This window comes from Myxocyprinus asiaticus, chromosome 40 (assembly GCF_019703515.2).
Source record: "Myxocyprinus asiaticus isolate MX2 ecotype Aquarium Trade chromosome 40, UBuf_Myxa_2, whole genome shotgun sequence".
Lineage (NCBI taxonomy): Eukaryota > Metazoa > Chordata > Actinopteri > Cypriniformes > Catostomidae > Myxocyprinus > Myxocyprinus asiaticus.
In genome coordinates, this window is record NC_059383.1 from 30,437,838 (window position 1) to 30,460,978 (window position 23,141).

General features: G+C 37.0%; 1 protein-coding gene across 4 annotated transcripts in view; it reads left to right on the plus strand.

The window, feature by feature from the left end:
- The window catches only part of LOC127430582 (splicing factor, suppressor of white-apricot homolog), a 106,136-nt gene extending 96,901 nt beyond the window's left edge, over positions 1-9,235 (plus strand). For all 4 annotated transcript variants that reach the window (XM_051680444.1, XM_051680445.1, XM_051680446.1 and 1 more), the window contains 3 exons: positions 3,088-3,249; positions 3,970-4,042; positions 8,519-9,235. In XM_051680444.1, coding sequence (XP_051536404.1) covers positions 3,088-3,249; positions 3,970-4,042; positions 8,519-8,584 — 301 coding nt within the window. In that variant the 3' untranslated portion in view covers positions 8,585-9,235. The remainder of the gene's footprint in view (positions 1-3,087; positions 3,250-3,969; positions 4,043-8,518) is intronic.
- The last annotated feature ends 13,906 nt before the right edge of the window (positions 9,236-23,141 follow it).

The following is a 23,141-nucleotide window of genomic DNA, read 5'->3' on the forward strand; positions in this document are numbered from 1 at the left end:
GAAACAGCTACATGCGATAGGGGTTGAATAATTATGACATGGATGTATTTTTTTTTAAATCCTGCTGTTTACAAATATTAGGTTATATATTCACACTATGACTTTGAATGTGTCACTCAACTGATATAGATGTAAAGTTTAAAAATTCTGGGTGATCAGAAAAGCTTACCTTTGTAAATCCTTACTGTCTTGGTGGGGTTGAATAATTTTGATTGCAACTGTAACAACATTGGCTCAATCAATGGGTTGGGGCTCAAACAGTTTGGGGCGGGACTGTCTGTTTGACTGGCCAATGAAATATGGGGAGAGTGTTCAAGAAACCTGTTTAAAAACAATTATATTTCCAATTCCAAAAATTTCACACTTCACCTTTTAGTGTCTAAATATTTTATGGGGCCACTGCACTTTATCACATTCATGTCTAGGTATATTTACCTATCCAAAATGGATCTACCCTCCTACCCAACTGCTGAAGTGATGTCTTTGTATTAACTGCAGCTGTGATAAAGCTTCATTGTAAACACTCTAGGTGCATATCAACATGAAGAGCAGTTTTGCTGTTTGTCAGCATATACCGGGCCGTTTACTGTCGTGGAAAGTGCTTTCATAGTGTTTTCCCACAGCCTGCACCAGCACGATATGTTCAGTCACTTTAATCCCTCTATTGAAGAGGACGGTTGTCAATCCTCTCCATGACACTGCTATCACTGTTCTCCCTCTCTCTCATTTCCTCTACATTACCATTATTCTCATACTGTCACCTCTAAGGTGCTAAAGCACCACAGAAAAAGGGGGTCACGATGACTTCTCGCCCAGCTTTTATGTCACTGGCCTTTATCTGGGCATACATGCTCTCTTCAGCACTCTTCAGCACTCTTCACAGCTTACCTGAACTGTTTCTTCGTATTCTGCTGTGATGGAGGTTACCAAAAGTGACGACAAGCTTTTTACACATTTCCTTCAAAGGAAAAAAAGCTTCAGCATCTTTCATTACACTCTCATCCCTTTTTGCTTAGATCTGAGGAATGAATTGAGGGCGACACATAGAGCACTAGATCACTAGCGGTGTTCAAGTGTAGCTGAGAAGTGCATTGTAGATGTTTGGTTTAGTATGTTGTGGGGAGAAAAATCACAAATGCAGAGCCTTGCTTCCATGCAAGCGAAGGATGATCCTTCCGTGTGGCTGACCTTGATCCACCAGCAGTCATAGTCATGGAAATGCTAATTTGTTTAATAGGGATGGGCACAGGTACCAGAGTTCTCAGAAATTACAGCAATGATCATGAAAACTCAATATTTAGTCATTGATTCATAACACAATAATTGCATCAAACTTCAAACTTTTGAACTTAAACATTTCACATTGATCGAAATCCTACAAGTAAACCTTTAAAAGTAGCAATACTACTCACTTTTTCAGTAGCATGATAGTAGTCCAGCTACAGTATTTTCACAATATTGCAGCTTTTCTTGTAACAAGCTACATTTTCAAGGAGCACTGTAGTGTCACAAAATATTTAAGTGAATCGCTTCTTTCGGGCAGTATATGAAAATTAACCGGTTAGAATAAATTATTCACTTTAGTGTTGAGAACTCCAATTCTTTTTAGTGAGTCTGTTCGTTCGGACACTTCATGTAAATGAACTATTTCACATAAATGATTCACTAATGTAACTGAGTCCCTGCAGACCTTTAAAGGGTTCTTAAAGTGTTCAAGTTCATTGCTGCTGTTTTTTTTTTTTTTTTATATAGTGTTTTTCGACTCGGTTTTATAAAATGGGGATTTATAGTTTTAGTAGTTCATGTTTTGTAAAAATGTAAATGTTGTATTTAATGTTGTCACTAATTGTTCAGTTCACCCTAAATAAATAATATAATCTGATCATTATATATTTACAAATTTTTTCTTCTTTAAATAGATTCATTGAAGTTAGCAACTTTTTAGTTGCTTATAGTGTAGCTGCAGTAACTACTTCTTTGTAGTTTGACTGTAGTTAAAAGGTGCACTCAGTAATTTTTTTCCTCATTTAAAAAGTTTTACTTAAGAAATGAATAGTAATTTTTAAACATGCATAAAATAATGAACACTCAAATGAGATGAAGACTGCAGTCATATCAGTAACTTTATAAAAGCTGTTTTGATTCTACATGGAGAGGGTCCCCTGATGAGGGCTGCCATGATCACATGACCAGCCAAATATTACTCGTTTAATCTCCGTAACCTCCCTGTTATTGGACATTTTCACTTAAGGATTAAATTAATCATGGTTGACGGTCAACAGTGAATTTGTAAAATGGCTCCGGTAGCTGAACTATTGCATTTGAATGAGGCTGCATCCATGCCCCTAGGTGTCAGTGTAAGTGTAAGTCTGAGATGACATAAAAAATTACTTGGTGCGCCTTTAACTTCTTTAAGATTAAGCTTAGGAAGCTACAGTTTTAAAGTAGCCTCCCAAACACTGCAAACTTGGTATTGGCGAACAGATGGGCAAGGGACTTGCTTTTGTGTAGGTCTATTTTTTTCGACTCTCCCAGATTAACTTGGTCCCTTTATAGATTCGATCAGTCTTAGTTCTTATGCACTGACTGCTGTTAAGTTGTGCCTGCCATATTTGTTAGAGCATTTTAACCTCATTGTGTCTCCAAGAACTTCATTGATCCACTCTCTTCTAAACATATTTTGTCATCTCATGACATTACCACGCAGGTCACTGTGCCCATTAACTGTTAGATGCTCCTTTAAAAAATATATATATATTTCTTCCAGTAAAGGCCATGGCCATATTATTCAAATTAAAGTAGTCCTTATACAACTCGTCTGCTATATTCCAAGTCTTCTGAAGCCATATAATATTTTTTTTAAAGGGATAGTTCACCGCAAAATGAAGTTTCTGTGATGATTTACTCAATCTCATGTTATTCCAACCCCATATGGCTTTTTCATCCATGGAACACAAAAGGAGATGTTTGGCATTATATTAGTCTTAAGCACTATTCACCTTTATTGCATCATTTTTTCCATTCAATGAAAGTGAATTAATTTTCATTTTCTGTGAACTATTCTTTTAAAAGCTCTCTCTCTTTCAGATCGCCTCATGAAAAGAAGAGAAAGAGTTCAAAGTCATCACACCGTCTGAAGGGTTCCTCTTGTTCGCCCTCGGCATCCCCTAACACAGGCGGAGCAATGACCATAGTCTCTGCAAGCCCCTCCCCTGCCACAAGCCCTGCCTCCAGCCTGGGAAGATCTAGGTAAAGGGATACCTCACTCTGATTACATTAGTGAACAATCAGTCAGTCAGGACAGCATTCCCAACTAAACTTCAGTCTTCTCCAGTCAGAATCATAGATTTCACAACTTCAAGCGAATTTTTTTACTTTGTTGCAATATTAATTTAAGCTTTGCCAAGAGCATTGTGGGCCTTTTTGATTTCGTAGCTAGAATGGTTTTGTTATGGTTTAACAACATGACTAATTATCTGTTGAATGAAGCAAGAAAGCTTTGGACGTTCAAAACACTCATGGTGACGTTTTGATATAAAATCATTTTTGACAGCGTAATATGCATGAAAGGTGGAAGGACACAGATCTCATTGTTTTTCTACATTACGAATGGATTTTCATTCAAAAACCTGAAAGAATAATCTGAATGTGGATTATTCAATACAAGCATGACCTTTTTTTTAAGCATCTTTTTGAAGTTTCATCAAAAAGTTGCTTTAAATTCCCTTGGCCTTCAGCTGTTTTTTGTTTTTGTTTTTTTGTGCTGTTGTCATGTCTCTTCCGGCACTGGGTGAATATTTCATGGCCTTCTTTGGTCACTGAATTTTAGGCCTGAGATGTCTGTGTGGGTTCACGTACTGAATGGTGGCAATGAATACTGTATCAGGGTATTTTTTAAACACTGCCAGTTGGCAGACCTCTATATATCTGTCACTCTCTTACTCTCTTTTTTCTGTGTTTATTAAACAGGAATGGTTCTCAGGAGAAAGACAAGCAAGTGTCCTCAACTATTGTTTCTTCAGTTCAAACTAAAATCACTCAGGTATGTCATTAACAAATGATTAACTTACAAAACAGTGAATGTAAAAACTAGTTATGATTCTTTTTCAGTGGTACATTAAAAAGTATGTCTGATCAAATTTTAATCTTCCATTTCCAGGGGTTGTGGGTTCAAGCCTCACTTATGACTATGGAAACAAACACAATAAACAAAAAAAAAAAAAAAAAACAGAAATTGTGTAGCAGGGCTGATAAGACCCTTAGATGTTTAGTAAGGCTTTATTGTATGTAATTTAGAATCCAGCAGTCTCAGTAGTCCATTTTTGCTGAGTGTTTTGTGCTGAAACTGAGAAATACAGTGATTTGGTTGCATGACCCTGTGGCCAGGGGCGGGTATATATATATATATATATATATATATATATATATACATGCAGTGTGTGTGTGTTTACTGGAGAAAAGGTGCTTGTTGCTATCGCATGCTGATTCAGTGCAGCTGTCATTCTCTGCAGCTCTGTTCTGAACCCTGGCCTTGTGTGGCGAGGATGAAATGCAAAGAGAGTTTTGTTGTTATTTCTTTCCCTCCCTCTACCTTTTATTTTGCTTATTCTTCCACCACTGCAGAACAGAGGAATGGTAGGTCTTAGAAGCCATGGTAAGAAAACAGCAGTTGCAGAAAAGGATGATAAAAATGTGAAAAAAAAGAAGATAAACAAATCTATGGCACACTCTCAGGAGTTTCACTTACAGCAATCTGATCTTCAGCAAAAGAAGTCAGCTGAGTAACAGCTTTTTTTTATTCGTTCTCTCTTTTCTATTTTAAAACAAAACCGCGGTCTTGACATGGTTTCAGGTATTTGGAAACCTAATTTGCTTCCCTTTTCTCCCAGTGTACAGAATCAATTCTGACACCTCGGAACTGGGGCAAAGCTTCCAGGGGGCAGTGTCTTTTTTTTTAAACCAAAAACTGTTGTTTGAATCAACGGAAGCGGACAGAGGGTTCACCTTGACAAATAACTCGACCGACAGGCTTGTACAAGTTACCAAGTTGTTGCATGAGGAAGTCCCTCTGTCCTGAGTTCCCCCCTCTAGCCAGGCAATGGAAACTCCAGGCTGTGCAGACCACCCGTAGATCCTGTTGTAGGGGAAGCAGGTTTCAACTCTGCTCAGTTTGATCCTCGCCTGCAGCCCTACCTCACGCAGCTACGATCAGATCCTCCAGAGGAGAGTGTTCCAGCTCTGACATGCACATCCCAACTATTGATAGAGGAAGAAGTGCTCTCTGGAGACACTCCGGTGGAGAATGGCAGGGTTTTACAACCGGCAAATAAAAAAGCTGTAACATTAAAGGCTAGTGGAAGCGTGTTCTCTGTCTTAGCACTACTCCCTTGGGACTTTATGAACCTTATATCTGCCTGTCAGCTGAACAACAAGGGAGGCTGGTTTATGATACTCCCTGTGGAACACAATGGTCTTTTTATTGTCTTTCTTTTCCTGTGCTTTACACTCTCCTCTTCGTCTTAAACTTTCAGCATTCTTTCTTATTTGACGGTGTTTAGCATGGGCTGCATGTTGAGGGTGATAGGTGACTGATGGTTTGATTAGCAGATGTTTATGGGGGGTGGCAGAGTACACACTGACAGGTTATTAGTTCTTCATTTGAGGGTGATGGGTAAAATATAAAAGAATGACAGATTCCCTAGTACATCACTGTGACTTTGGGAAGAAAATGACTCGTACTAACTCACTGAGTCAGAGCATCGGTTAAAAATAGTTAAAGGAGTTCAAGTAGAAAAAAGATGTAGTATCTAGGACATGGGTGGATTGCCGAGCTTTTAGCAACATTCTTCTAAATTGCTTTTATATGACCTGGGCCTGTCACTGTAGTGCCACCTCTGTGAACTTGAAGTGCTTCAAACATCCTTTGAACACAGAAAATGTGAGTAAGAATTTGGGTTATCTGTCAAACTGATGGAGGTTTAGGCCCAAATGGCTATGGAAAACCTTGATGCCTGCAAAAAGCAGTTTTTGGTCCCAATTGCGTGTCTATTTGCCAGCTCCCGTTAAGTAATTTTACGTCAGAAAGCAACAACATTCTCATATTATGAGGGAGGAGAGTTTTGCGGTCACATTCTCAGATATCCTCACACTTCATCCTGCTGTGGTCTCATAATGAGCTCCAATCATGCTGAAGATATCCTCCTTTCATTGCAATAATCTGTTCGGTCAGCTAAAGGCTTAGAGAGTCCTTTATCCCAGCTTTGTCCTGTCACTCGAATGTACTAGATCAACGTATTATGATCGGAGAGCCATATTCTATCTTCCTTTTTGGGTACCCTTGGTTTTTATGCTCAACATGATTAAGTAGTGGATTGTAGTAGTGCATTTTTTTGCTGTATTGCATTTCAGCTTTCAATACCAATATTAGTATTGAAATCGGGTCCGATACCACGCTCATGTACTTGTGTTCGTAAAAATGCTCAGATAGCAAAAAACGATACCATCTGACATACAAATGTCATTCCTTAAACATTCAGCGGACAAATTAAAATCACGTTATGTCTTAGTGAGATTATTTAACTGCAAAAGTACTGCGTGCTTCAAATGTGAGTGCTTGTGATTGTATGGAGCCAGTGTTGTGCAGACAAAGTCGCAAAGTGCTCAAACCTTTTAGAGATCCTTGACACATACATGGGAAAACACCATCATGAGCATTGCACGCTCTGTTCGCAGCAGATGACAGCGAGCAGAGCCCTATTTCACTTTGTAGCACGATGCACATAGACTACATATTTATTAAGCAGCCTTTTGTGGTTTAATAATCATTTGAGTCTCACAGCGACCGACTTTTCCGGATTGAGAATCTTCTGTCATAACGGAAACACTTCTAAATAAAAGCCACAATTTAAAGGGAAAAAAGTATGACCGAAATAGATCACTACTGCATAGTTATGTAATATTTACATAATACTTAGTAGTAATACTAATAATAATTATAATAATAAATCAATAGTAACTGAATTATATTCAAGCAATATATCACATCTGTGATGCTCTGTTATGCAGCACTTTATTTTACAAATATAACAATGTATTTTGGATTGTGCTGTGAGGTTCTGTATAAAAGCACTTAATTTGAAAAAAATAAATAAAACAATATTATCTTAAAAACTAATTGTTATATTTTCATTTGATCAAAATTGTAATGATTTCATTCATTTAAACACCATTTTGATGGTAAATTGAAATAAACTGTTGATTGAATTCTGAAAAAACAAAACAAAAAAAAAACGCATCGAACTCTTTATCTGCGAGTACCAAAAGAAAGTATTGGTACTTGTACTCATTCTCAAAACAATGGTATCTGCACATCCTTATTATAAAGCTTTAAAACCAGACCTACCATAAACTCAGAGGTTGTTAATCAATGGTATTTGCTTCTGTTGAAGCCGTTAGTTTGCAGTACTTCATCTTCATTTAAAAAAACATCATGTTTAATAGCTGAATTTCTGGTAAAGAACTAGACTACACATGATCCTGAAGGGAAATTGACCAATTAGATAATTATGGCAAACAAAGCTCATCAAAAGAGCTATGCAGCAACCACCCACTCCCATTATGCGCTGTGAATGACCCAATTGAGTCTGTCTTCCTACACTTTCAAACTACTTATGTATTTGCATACATCTGAATATTTTGCAATAAAATACAAATATATTGTTTATATACTTTAAATAAGTCAAAATAAACTTTAAATCAACATTTATATTATTCAGTCGTTTTTAATTTGATTGTCATTCATTGAAAGCAGCAGTGATGAACCTTGAAACGAATCTACGCTGGTGTGGCAGCGTAAAAGGTATTAAAGGCATCACTGCCATTAAAAGGCATAGATGTATCGAACTGAGTCTCACTAACCATGATACTGTATGTGCGTGAGAGTGAGCGTTAACTTGTTTGTGTATGTATTTGCACTTAATAATAATAATAATTAAGTCACCTTTGGAAATCATGCAAATTAATTTGAATGAAAACAGTGACACCATTTAATGTGCTTATTAAGTAAACAAATGCATATTCAAGTGCCAAGCAATGCAGCCTGTAGTGTCACAATGGCCCTGTGGGCTCTTAGCATGCAGACGGACTCTGGATGTAGATAAGTTAGCATGCAAGTCACAGAGGATGAGAAGAGGGGGGTTGAAGAAAAGGAATCCAACCCCGGCTCCTGATTGGCCCTGTCTTCTATAGGATGCCAGTAGGCATCCGTATACAGATTTAGCAGCTTGGATTGTCATACTTACAATGCCAGAAGGGAATCTGAATTTCAAATCTCACCAAGTTGTCTGTAAGGTTGTTACAAATTCATAAGTTTCTGTTTTCTTGTCCTTGTGTGTTCACTTTTATTAGATTCTCTCTTCTCTTGCTTTTGCTATATTTCTCTGAGCCCTCTCTCACACACACTGGTGCTCTTTTATACTCATACTAACTTTTTCTTCACTCCATTTCTTCTGCATTATAGGACCTCATGGCTAAAGTGCGGGCAATGCTGGCTGCCTCCAAAGGCCTTCAACCGAACCCTTCCTGAGAGAGTTCCAGTAGGGCTGAACAGAACATCCAGGCACGTTCCAGCACAAACTTCCAACAATGCTTGCATGACAACAACAACCTTCTGGCCAACTTCTGCACTACCCTATGCTTTTATCCCTTTATGTATGGCTGATTAGACCTTGTGTTAGTTAGATGTTTTTATTTTTGCCTCCAGATTAGCTTTAGGCATGGAGACCCCCTTAATTTTTGAGGTATAGTGGAACCCAAGCAGGTGTAGAAAGAAACAGACCAAGCAGCAGATGGTTGGACGGCGTTTAGCTGCAAAAAGGCAACAAGAATCAAGTAATGGAGAAGTTGAGATGTAATTCCTTGGATGTAACTAAAAACAAATTTAAATTTCCCCTTAAACTGATGACTGGGCTGTTTTCTTTGTAATATTGCCTCTGCCAGAGGTGCACTGCTATATCCTTCTGTGAAGGATAATGTTAATTTTCTCACTCTCTTACATTCTCTTTCCTTTTTTCTCTCTGTATTTCCCTCTGTACACTTTCCTATTTAAAGTCACAGTCTTTCTCAGTTCTTTGGATTTGGGATATGTGGCCTTCGGTTTTCCGTTTCTAAGTTTGTACAGGTCTAATTTTGCAGCTACTTTGTAAAACATTAAACTGTCAATAAAGTATGAATTATTGATGGCGGTTGTGTTGCCTTACTCTCTGCAAGTGATATGTTGTCATGTTCCCCATTGCTCCGTCTGCTTTTCATTTCCTGCACCTGCGAGCCTTAGCCTTTCGACCATCAGAGCTTGTATGGCATCCCAGCATGCATTCTGCATGATGATTAGCTTTGACTTCTGCTGAAGGGTCTGTGTGAGTGGAGCTCTCCAGAGAGGGGGAGCACAAGAGGGAATGGTGGAAATGATGGTTCTTTTTAAGTGAGCCTTTAATCTTGTGGCAGTATAGACCACAGACGCTGTGTGCCGTGTCTCGTTTGGTCCTGTGAGAGAGTGAAATGGACTGGTTAGAGATCCCTGGAGCAGGTTGTTCCTGTATTAATCCAGACTTCCAAACTCTCTGGAAATGCAGAACTAACAATTTCCCATGTTCTGACTATATTTAATTCCAGGGAAATAAAATAACTACAGGCTGTTAAGTGCTCAGGAAGTTTTTTCTTTTCTCCTTTTTGTTTTGGCAAAAAAAAAAAAAAAAAAAAATAGTATAAATTTGTCATCTGGTTCAGAACAGTATGGAGCCCCTTAGGAAATTGTTTTCTGAAATTGTTTTGCATTCCCTCGCAATAACTTTTGCATTCCCTCACAACAGTTTGCGTTTCCTCACAGCAAGTTTGGCATTCCCTCAAAATATTTGTATCCGTTCCTTATGAAAGCTGAACTATGGTATTTGTGGTAGAACTATAATAACCACAAAAATGATTATTGTTTTACTACAGTAACCATATTTTAACCCTAAAACCATAATAATAATAATAATACAGGAAAACTAAAAGTATAGTAATAAAGATCATAATCATTCTTCAAAAAAAAAAAAAAAAAAATTTTTTTGCCACAAAAAATGGTTATATGCAGGTTTACTATAGTGAAACCATTGTTAATTTCCATAAGGGAAGGATAAAAACTATTGATTGGACTGCAAAACTATTTAAAAAAAATAAATTACCTCCCTGACTTCTAAGGGGCTCCATCAAAATTATTTTATCAGTCGTTTGAGATTTCATTGTGAAGTTACAAGTTTGTCAGCGTATAATCCTTAGCTAACTCTGAACAAGACTAATCAAGAAGTCGTTTTTTTGATTTGCATAAAAAAAAAAAAAAAAAAAAAATTATCTATGGTAAATTGATGCTTAATGTTCCTTAACTGCACCGATCACAATTGTCATGATGCCTTGTGCTTTTGACAAAGGCACTTTTAAAGTACAGCTAATAATGAAGGCAATATTTTAATACTCTTTCATCTGAATCTTGGCAAGTGTCCTTATGCAATTGTGTGGAACTCTTGAACTTAACTGATAACTATTAACTTATTTTTGCAAAGCTAAGACTCCGTTTATTAAAAAGAAATTCATGCATTTGAAAGGTTTCTTTGTGGGCAATGAGCATTTGTAAGGTGAGTGCAGATGTCCATCAATTTGAAACAAAGACTTGACGCTCAATCCCTGATATGTTTTAATGATGTTTTATAAATACTGCTCATCTTTTTTAATGATCCAATAACTATTAATTCACTTGCTCACATTTCTGTGTACGGAACCTTTCTTGGAAATAAAATAATTTGCAATAGTGAATTGCACCTGGATCTCAAGCCGGTATTAGCTAGAGAAAAATATTTCATTGTGACACGGTTGTTAAGGGCAATTTTCAGGCCAAGTCTATATAGGCAATTAACTAATTGTAATCAGTAATTGGAACCATATTAGCTGGATTAAAACTCAAGAAAGCCATCTCTGGGGGGCTGTTTCTGGCATCAGCATTGACCTGCTGTCAGAGCTGGTAGACTAAAGATGTGTCTGGTATGAGACTCCTTGAGGGCCAGGCGTTTGTTTTATTTTTTGTTTGTTTTTCTTTTCTTTTCTCACCCAAGAGCCTCTGTACATCATTATACTCCAGCAATCTGCTCAGCCATACTGAGTAAACAAATATCTAAGTTTTGGCTGATGCTTAACTTATTCCAGGCTCGTAATGGCTTCGATATTCTCTTTAAAAACTGGATTGCCTCCCATAGCATTAAATATGATTTTATGAGCAATTAAATGCACCTCAAAACATCATTGATTTGATTCTGAAGGGCGGCACTCAAGGTTTCACCCACTCGTACTGTCTGTATATGACAAATAAAATACCTATGGGTTAAGAGGTCACAAGGCCCACTCCGGCCGAATTGGGAAGGCTGTTAAGGTGATTTGTGAACTTTATTGGATTTTGGGAACTACTTGCTTCCATCTGGCCCTGCCAGTGAAATAAAATGCTAGCAGAATGAATCTCTAGTCACTAAACCCTACACATTGAACCTGTGGGGCGTGAGAATAGTGTTTTAGTAATGGTGGGGATTTTGATTCATCCTAGTGAGTCAAGTCTTTTAAATCTGTTCACCAAAAAGATTTGTCCAGTCACCACTTTTGCACATCTACATCTGTTTGCCATTGTGCAGCGACAAATGAGTACCTTTTTGTGCTATGAGTGAATCATTGAATCAAAGACTAACAATGAAAGTTATTGGGAATGATTCGTTCATTGTATGTGTACCTATATAAGTGAAAAAGACTGGACTAAACACATCGCGAACATAAAATACGGATTCACGTGCATTTAAATTACGAACCACGTCACAATATGTTGTATGCTCTGAGGTGCTTTTTTGCAAATTACAGTTTAAAACATCAAAGATGTTTGGCTTCCGCTGTAAACGGTCTGGGTTGACAAACCTGAAACTAACAACAACTAGGCAAACAACAGCCACGTTTTCCATAATCACAACAAGTAGCCTATTGCTTACATTTATTGAGAGTAGAGGATTATTTGAAGACAAAAACAGGCTCAACCATCACACAGAATGAGGTAAGCGAAGGTCTATATATTTTATGTATTGGTATCCATATAGGGTATAACCTCACTTATTATTTAAATAGTATGTCAAGTGTGTTGGCACAAATTTCTTTCTCATGGATTTTTGGGATGTTCTAAAAGGTTGAAAGCCCTATACAACCTTGGCAAAGGGTTTGCTCATTGTTCAGTCTCTGATGTTACTTGCATCAGATATCTTTCAAAACCTGTCTAGAAAATGTCTTGATTTACTCCAAAACATTTTGCATATACAATATTTGCATATAAAAAGGCCTGTTTTAGGCCCATTGAGATTTTTTACATTTGTGACAGTTTCAGTTACATACATTTAGTTTTATGTACATGTATATTCCTACATGATGTGTAATTTAAATTGCAAAGTATTTCTACATCATAGCAGGACTCACTTAGAACTGCCTTTTATTTGAGCAGATTTTAATGTAGAAAAATCATTGTACAATAGCATCTTTTTTTAATTAAAAAAATACTGTTATGGAATCATCATTGAAAGCTATGGGAATAATGAGAATTGTGGATAAAATGTGCTTAAGTTTCTTGAAAATTTATATTTAAAATAAATTTATGCCCCTAAATGTAGGATGTATTTTATGCTTTATATATATATATATATATATATATATATATATATATATATATTGGATGTACACACTGTAAAAAAATAAATCCTGTTGTTTTTACAAAAAAAAAAATTGCCAGAATAATTAAGTAAAAAAAATACAGTAAAAATGTAAACAACTTTACAGAACAACCTGTAAATTTTACAGTTTAAAACTGTTGTAATTTACATGACCACGATGGCACTGTAAAAAAAAAAAAAAAAAGATTCTGGTAAATTTACAGTCAAAAATTGTCATAAACTTGATATTATCCTTCTGAAACTGTAAAAATCTGCTTTTTACTTTATAAGGTTGTTAATCACTGTAAAATAACAGAAGAGCACATGATGACATGAAGTTCACCAATAGTGGCTCTTCCAGGAGCAATGACCAATAAACATGTGGAGACAGTCCTCAGGGTCACTCACAAAAACACTAAACACCATCAGGGTAACACATGTGAAATTTAAATAATGCAATAAACATTAACTAATCTACATCAAATATAAAACAGAACATAATACCCCAATATACATAACTGATATTAAAAATAAGAAGAAACATAACTATTCCCATAAAATATAATGAAATGTAATGGGTCACGCAGGGAATTCTGGGAATGCCCGATTACTGTTTTTACTGTAATTTTAACAATGATTTACTGTAAAAAGTACATGTACTCTCTTGATAATGTAAATTTTTACCATTAATTATACAGGAAAATCATACTTTTTAAATCTAAAAAAATTTAATTTTTAATTATTTTTTTTGTAAAAAATACTGTATTGTCTTTTAAAATATATTAAAAAGTTTTACTGTATATTTTACAGTTAATATTTGTTAATCAATTAACGTTTTATTTCTGTAGAATTTTTAGTCTTTTACTGTTAAAATTGCAGACAATTTTAACTGCAGATTTTCCTCTTAAGGAAAGAAATTGGTACTTTTATTCACCAAAGTGGCATTCAACAGATCACGATGTATAGTCAGGACATTAATAACATGAAAAATTACTATTACAATTAAAAAAACAAAAAATTAAAAAAAAATCTTCAACTACTTCAAAGAGTTCTCATCAAAAAATCCTCCATGTGCAGCAATGACAGCTTTGCAGATCCTTGGCATTCTAGCTGTCAGTTTGTCCAGATACTCAGGTGACATTTCTCCCCACACTTCCTGTAGCACTTGCCATAGATGTGGCTGTCTTGTCGGGCACTTCTTATGCACCTTACAGTCTAGCTGATCCCACAAAAGCTCAGTGGGCTTAAGATCCATAACACTCTTTTCCAATTATCTGTTGTCCAATGTCTGTGTTTCTTTTCCCACTCTAACCTTTTCTTTTTGTTTTTCTGTTTCAAAAGTGGCTTTTCACTTTTTCATCTTCCCATAAGGCCTGCACCCCTGAGTCTTCTCTTTACTGTTGTACATGAAACTGGTGTTGAGCGGGTAGAATTCAATGAAGCTGTCAGCTGAGGATATGTGAGGCATCTATTTCTCAAACTAGAGACTCTGATGTACTTATCCTCTTGTTTAGTTGTACATCTGGGCCTTCCACATCTCTTTCTGACCTTGTTTGAGCCAGTTGTCCTTTGTCTTTGAAGACTGTAGTGTACACCTTTGTTTGAAGTCTTCAGATTTTTTGGCAGTTTCAAGCATTGTATAGCCTGCATTCCTCAAAACAATGACTGACTGATGAGTTTCTAGAGAAAGCTGTTTTTTTTTTGCCATTTCTGACCTAATATTGACCTTTAGACATGCCAGTCTATTATATACTGTGGCGACTCAAAAATAAACACAAAGACGATGTTAAGCTTCATTTAACGAACCAAATAGCTTTCAACTGTGTTTGATGTAACGGCAAGTGATTTTGTAGTACCAAATTAGCAATTTAGCATGATTACTCAAGGATAAGGTGTTGGAGTGATGGCTGCTGGAAATGGGCCTGTCTAGATTTGATCAAAAATGACTTTTTTCAAATAGTGATGGTGCTGTTTTTTACATCAGTAATGTCCTGACTATACTTTGTGATCAGTTGAATACCACTTTGGTGAATTAAAGTACCAATTTCCTTCCGAAACAGCAAAATCTGTACATTATTCCAAACGTTTGGCCGCTAGTGTGTGTGTGTGCGTATATATATATATATATATATATATACACACACACACACACACACACACACACACACACACACACACACATACATACATACACATACACCAATCTGCCACAACATTAAAACCACCTGCCTAATATTGTGTAGGTCCCCCTCGTGCCGCCAAAACAGAGCCAACCCACATCTCAGAATACCATTCTGAGATGCTATTTTTCTCACCACAATTGTATAGAGCGGTTATCTGAGTTACTGTAGACTTTGTCAGTTCAAACCAGTCTGGCCATTCTCTATTGACCTCTCTCATCAACAAGGTGTTTCCGTCTACAGAACTGCCGCTCACTGGATGTTTTTTTTGTTTTTGGCACCATTCTGAGTAAACTCTAGAGACTGTTGTGCGTGAAAATCCCAGGAGATCAGCAGATACAGAAATACTCAAACCACCAACTGGATCAAGACCCTGTCTTGGCCAACCCAATCTCCAGACCTGAACACCATTGAGAACCTCTGGAATGTGATCAAGTGGAAGATGGATGGCCACAAGCCATCGAACAAAGCCGAGCTGCTTGAATTTTTGCACCAGGAGTGGCATAAAGTCACCCAACAGAAATGTGAAAGACTGGTAGAGAACATGCCAAGATGCATGAAAGCTGTGATTGAAAATCAGAATCATTCTGCCAAATATTGATTTCTGAACTCTTCCTAAGTTAAAACATTAGTATTATGTTGTTTAAAAATGAATTTGAACTTGTTTTCTTTGCATTATTCGAGGTCTGAAAACACTGCATCTTTTCTGTTATTTTGACCAGTTGTCATTTTCTGCAAATAAATGCTCTAAATGATCATTTTTATTTTCATTTAAATGACAATATTTTTATTTGGAATTTGGGAGAAATGTTGTTAGTAGTTTATAGAATAAAAGAAAAATTGTCATTTTACTCAAACACATACCTATTAATAGTAAATTTCAGAGAAACTTATAATTTTGCAGTGGTCTCTTAATTTTTTCCATAGCTTATTTTTTATATTTGCATTTATTTGGGGTTAAATATGACCAGGACATTTTCTTGACAGGTTTTGTCAGAATAACCCACTCTACTTCACATGACAATAGTAGGCACCATATTATGAAAAATAATTTGTTGTCGGTTTGTGAATGACATAGCATGGTCTGTTCTGGAGCTTTATGTTCCTGCTTTTCCCACCACAGTGGAAACCCAACTAAAATGAATGGCGCTGCATGATGACTCGTTGGATATCCAATCTGGATCCAATTCAGCATAAAAAAATTAAAGTCCCGAACCATGTGTTGAAAGTTTTTGATTCTCATGATGTGGTTGTTCAATGGAGGGTTGTTGTACTTTTCAAAGTTGTGGTCTGAACCTCTTGTGCTGTTTTGCTGAATTTCCAACAAGGGAAATAGAATCTCAGCCAGTCGTGATTTATCCTGATATGTTTGAAATAAAAAGCTAATTTTGTAAGTGCATAACATTTTCTGAATGGAGAAGAAGAAACATGAAATACATAATCCTCAAAGATAATAATGTGATGTTGTGTAGGTGCTGTTACTAGGAAAATGAAAGACTTTAGTGTGGTAATTGAGACATTTCTTATTTCTATGCCTCAATCCAAAAGTTGAAGAGGGAATTGTGATTCACAGAGAGGTTCATTTTTGAATGTAAGGCTTTAGATTGAAATGTTATGACTGAAAGGTAGTTTAATGTATGAGTGAACAGTATGTGCATTACTGTTTTGAGTGGTCTTTGAAAGTTATCTAAATAAATTTGTTCAGCTTTTTAATGTTCCGGTAATCCACTCTTATCTTTAGCCCTCATCACTATCTACTATTTGTAGTAATTTGCAAGGTGATCTGATTAAACTGATGTGGATAGTCCACTGTCTTTAATTGTCGCACTTGTCCTTCAAGTATCAACATGATCCCACACAGCCTTATGGAAATGGATTGTGTTATCTCTCCTGGCAATACCATGTGATCACTCTTGTATGGCTGTCTGTAGCTTTATCCTGCAGATGTGAAAGATTTGTGAGATGATATCACAGGCATCCAGTAAAAGGTTACAGTTTAATTCAAGTTTTTGTTTTTGTATGCATGTGGGCTGGCTCAGTAAGCTTCAGCACAGCTGGTCTAATTCTCCACTGGCAAAAAGTACTGTATGTAGTGCACTGAAACTGAATGATGAATTATTAAAAACTGAATAAGCCTATCGCTGCCTTTCTACATATGTTGAGATTATTATTATAATTTTTTTTTTTTTTTTTTTTTGAAAACCTGAGATAATTTGCAAATTGTTAATGTCTCCTGAGATGCTGTTCACTGGGTTTGAATCTGTAGCATTTATCTCATCTTGGGCTTTAGTATCTTCTCCATTTCTCTACTTTTTCTACCAATTCTTTCCAGTGGCCATCTCCTTAACCTGCGTCATGCCAGCTTGCCTTTTGTGGTATGGAGACAGTGGATTGTGGGGTTGAGGGGGAATACAGATAGAATATTTTATCAAAGCCATTGGCTGGAATCTTTCAACAGACATTTACAAGTCAAATATTCTCAGGGACCAAGGACCCTGAATAGAGCAATGAACTAGGGAGATGTCTAAATGCTTAATTCAAAGGTTCCAATCCTCAACCATCTATCAGATACCTGCACTGACTTCAGCTGATGCTTCAAATAGAGAGCATATATAACAAAAGAAATAGAGGCATGGCATTTTGAAACAAACTCAGTTTAATTTTTCATTTCAAATCATTTGTATAGCTTTTTTTTTTTTTTTTTACAATGCATATTGTTCCAAAGCAGCTTTACAAAGAATAGTGCCTTACAAACTCCCCAGTGAGCAAGTCAAAGTCTAAGATGTAGATGAGAAACAAACCTTGATTCACCCGTTGGGGAACAACCCGTAATAATTCATATAAGATGGCAAGAACATAAAATATCGTACAACTTGCCTTGTATGAAAAGGTATGTATTTTATTCCCACAGACACCTACCAATCAACAAACTGAAACTATCCAAGTATCCAATTTTATTTAAAGGAAAGGAACGTCTGTGAAAAACTTTAGGTAATCATTCAATATTTATGCAATATAAACAACATGTATTTCAATAACTTGTAATTGTTACACCTGCAGTGTCTGCTATCTCTCCAGAACGCTGCCAGAGGTCTCCATCTCTTGAATTCTAGCGCTCCCTTCACGAACTACATTTCCCATAATCCCCCGCTCAGACCGATTACTCACTCACCTGTTTCATATTATCCCAGACTATTTAAGTTCTCTGTTTACCTGCATTCAGTGCAAAGTCTTGTTCTCCCTAGTTTGCAATTCTGAGCGTTATTACCATTCCTGTTCTTCCTGTGTTTTTGACTCCTGCCTGTTTATCGTATTTCCCTGCCTGCTTGTGAGTTTTTGGACCTTTTGCCTGTTTATTGGATTACCCCTCTGTCTCTCGGATTTATTTGGTTTGCGTTTCTTGGACTGTCTTCTGTGTACCGGACCCTTGCCTGTGTTGTCGTTTATCCTTTTATTTGTTACTTTGTTGTATTCATACGTATATTAAACTTCACATGGATCTTAACACAACTTCCCTGGTGTCTTCGCTACAGTAATGTTCTTCTCCTGTCTCATTCACAAACCTGATGTTTTCTTCCGTGGTGTACAAAAGTTATTTTCCTATTAAATTCATGGTTAGGTTTAGGGTTTAGGCAAGGGGAAAGAATTTATTGTTAGGTTTAGGGTTGGGTTAGGGGTTAAACTTGTAATAAATTAAAAACATTGTAATAATATTGTTTGTTGGTATGTTTGTTTTTCTCTGTGGGAGTAAAAAAAAAAAAAATAAAATGTACAAGCTAACTTAAAGTATGTGATCTCATGCTATTATTACGACTTGTCATGAGACAGGGTTGGGAAGCCCATCTCCTCGGAATGGCAATATTTAAACAACTTTATACAAATCATACATAGATATTAATTTGAAGTGATGTTATCCAGCCACATATACTGTATGTGTTAATGATAATATTGACTTACTCTATTTGTTGTTTAATTAAATATAATGATTATAACGACTTCTAATAAAATAGAATACTTTACCTCAAAGGGTTTATTCAAGAAGGGAAGCTCTCTATAACTCATCGCAAATCCATTCCTGGCACCGAGACATTTTTCCTGGTGTTGGTTTTTTTTTTTTTTCAATACCTGAAAGGTTTTAATTTCAGCCAGTGGATGAAGAACCTCTCATCTAAGTGCTCTATTTCAATTAGTCTTTACCCTCCTCCCCACTCTTGTTTACAGCAGAGCTATTAGACTGGACTGGGACATCTTTCGTGTTCCCTTTCCAAAAAGCATCTCATTTGTCCAAATCTAATCTTGAGTATGGAGATGTTGATGAGGAATGATGGAACTTACAGCTCAAGGACCCTGGCTGTACAATGTCACCAGACTTGCCAGCAAGCTGAAACATCCCCCTCACAACTCTGGACAAGCTGTTAGCCAGAACCTGCCTCAGTTTGGAGCTACTGCCCATCAGTTACCGGTCACATTGGAAACAGTTGTAAGCGTGAATGTTAATGATGGCTGCTGTCCCTGCCCACCTCATTCATTTGAGGACTCAATCAAATGCCACCCCCTTCCCCTTTGAATTCTTACTCATAAATCTTCCTACCCGACATACCCACTGTGCTCCTTAATGTCATTTTAACTTACGGCCTTGTGGTGGAGGACCGTGTAACATGAGAGGAGGGGAACATGGGGCTGTAGACACTTATGGAACAAGCTGGCTGGTCGGCCCCCCAAAAAAACAAAAAACAATGAAAACAACTCAGTTGCAGTTCACACTTGTCTAATTATCCTCTCATGATTATAAGCCACCACTTGCCTCTACCTGGTATGCGAAACTGCAGCAAGTTGGAATATCCACTAGCTTTTCTTGTGATTGCTTTGTTTCTGTCATTAACATCCCACTGAGTCCTGAGAGGATGTTTTCAATCTTGTAGTCTTTGTATTTCTTGCGAAATCAGAGAAAAGGGCATGTAACTGTGTTAGATCACATACTTGAGCTCTAGGTGCTGTTCAGATTTTGCTCCTTCAGAGCATGTTTAGACTGATATAATTGGAGAGAGCAAACGAGTGCCTAAAGCTTTGGTGTACCTCTTTTCAAAGCCCTACAGACAAAGAGTGACTTGGAAAAGGCAAGCCTCTAGATTTTAAATAAGCTCTTTCCATTCTCACCCAAACTTAGTGTAATAGAGCAGACTGGACCAAGAGTAGTTTCGAGAAGTAATACTGCTCTCCATTTCTCAATAGTCTCCAATTTTTTGAGTATGCAATCCAGTTGGAGTATGGATAAAGCGAGAAAAGTGTGAATTTTCTGTGGTCTTTACAATGTCAGTGCATAACTCGACTGGGTGATCAGGATGAATATAGAACTTAGCAGAATAACTCAGCAGTCATGCTGTACTCTCAGCTTCATGTACTGGTACTTGCCATTGATTGTGATCTGTGCACTTTATTTTAAGACACTTTGGTAAGAAAGAGAATGTAAATGTAGTACAATGGGAGAGATCAATCTTAATGCTGTGTGATAGTTTACCAGAAAAAAGTTTCTGTTATCATTTACTCCGCCTCATGTTGTTCCAAACCTGTATGACTTTCTTTTGTGTTCCACAAAAGATGTTAGGCAGAATGTTAGCCTTAGTCCCCATTCACTTTGACTGCATCTTTTTTCCACATCCACACACGTTTAAATTTGAAACCTCTGTTTTCAGCTAATGTCAATGTTTTCCAAAGTTTGCAGTTATTGAAGAAAATGCCATTATAGTGTGGATGAAAGACATAAATGTAGTGTAATTAGGCAATGTCCACACTAATAAGTTTTCATTTGAAAATATATTATTTGGTAACACTTTATAATAATGGTCTGTCATTAATAGGTAATTATGCAGGAATTAATGCAGGACAAATGAGTAGTATTACATTAACACTTTAGTTACTCCTATTAACTAATATGGAAACATGATTAACTAATCAGTAAGTAATAGTGAACTGATGACTGAGGTAGTTCTAAAGTCTAAAGTCAAGATCAAACTTACCTTAGGCTGAAGTTTCGTTCTTTTCACATTATATTTAGTATGGATAACAGATAAATAGAGACTTCTCCCCTCACTTGTGTTCTTCATTGTATTTTCTGACTTTTTTGCCATTGAAACGCAAGTGCCAGCTTTGCAAGTAACGCACAGAGTTTGCGATACAAATACGTGATGGACTGAGTTGTACAATTTCCATCATGGTCTATTTCATCCGTCATATTAGTTTAAATGTCCCTGATATATAGTAAATCACGTAGATGTCCCAAGGAATACACAGATGGGCATATATATCCATATATTTCTGTAAGGTAAGCTGACTATGATACTCTACCAGACACTGATTTAGACAGATGCTACGTTCATCAATTAATTTCCACAAAGAATGCATGAGGCGCATGTTTCTCTGAAGGTGCATTTCATGATCTTGTTCACAATAAAAACATATTCACATTTTAGACACGTGTTAATGTTTTTATTAGTAATTTATTAGTAGTTATTTTAAATTAGCCATAGTTATTTAAGATTATTCAATGAGACAAATCAAATTCAGTAATTACTGATTACCTAACAATGAACTACCTCAGTCATCAGTTCACTAGTACTTACTGATTAGTTAATTGTGTTTCCATATTAGTTAACAGTAGTAACTAAAGTGTTAATGTAGTACTTCTCATTTGTCCTGCATTAATTCCAGCATAATTATCTATTAATGACGGACCATTATTATAAAGTGTTACCCATTATTTTTGCTACATTAATGCCTTTCATTCACATTAGAATGGCATTTTGCTTTACTGAAAATGAAGACTTTCGTAATCATTCTCTTTTACTACATTGGAAAACTATGACATTAGGAAACTGAAAGTGTAGGTTTCAAATGTAAATGTATTAGTGTGGACGTGGCCTACATTCACAGTGCATCCGGAAAGTATTCACATCGCTTCACTTTTTCCACATTTTGTTATGTTACAGCCTTATTCCAAAATGGATTAAATTCATTATTTTCATTTCAAAATTCTACAAACAATACCCCATAAAGACAACGTGAAAGAAGTGTGTTTGAAATCTTTGCAAATTTATTAAAAAAAAAAAAAAAAAAAAAAAAATCACATGTACATAAGTATTCACAGCCTTTGCTCAATACTTTGTTGAAGCACCTTTGGCACCAATTACAGCCTCAAGTCTTTTTGAGTATGATGCTACAAGCTTGGAACACCTATTTTTGGGCAGTTTCTCCCATTCTTCTTTGCAGGACCTCTCAAGCTCCATCAGGTTGGATGGGGCGTGTCGGTGCACAGCCATTTTCAGATCTCTCCAGAGATGTTCAATCGGGTTCAAGTCTGGGCTCTGGCTGGGCCACTCAAGGACATTCACAGAGTTGTCCCAGAGCCACTCCTTTGTTATCTTGGCTGTGTGCTTAGGGTCGTTGTCCTGTTGGAAGGTGAACCTTCGCCCCAATCTGAGGTCCAGAGCGCTCTGGAGCAAGTTTTCATCAAGGATGTCTCTGTACATTGCTGCATTCATCTTTCCCTCGATCCTGACTAGTCTCCCAGTTCCTGCTACTGAAAAACATCCCCACAGCATGATGCTGCCACCACCATGCTTCACTGTAGGGATGGTATTGGCCAGGTGATGAGTGGTGCCTGGTTTTCTACAGACATGAGGCTTGCCATTCAGGCCAAAGAGTTCAATCTTTGTTTCTTTTGGCAAACTCCAGGCGGGCTGTCATGTGCCTTTTACTGAGGAGTGGCTTCCGTCTGGCCACTCTACCATACAGGCCTGATTGGTGGAGTGCTGCAGAGATGGTTGTTCTTCTGGAAGGTTCCCATCGCTCCACATAGAAACGCTGGAGCTCTGTCAGAGTGACCATCGGGTTCTTGGTCACCTCGCTGACTAAGGCCTTTCTCCCCCAATCGCTCAGTTTGGCCAGGCGGCCAGCTCTAGGAAGAGTCCTGGTGGTACCAAACTTCTTCCATTTACAGATGATGGAGGTCACTGTGCTCATTGGGACCTTCAATGCTGCAGAAATTTTTCTGTACCCTTCCCCAGATCTGTGCTTCGATACAATCCAGTCTTGGAGGTCTACAGACAATTCCTTGGACTTCATGGCTTGGTTTGTGCTCTGACATGCACTGTTAACTGTGGGACCTTATATAGACAGGTGTGTGCCTATCCAAATCATGTCCAAT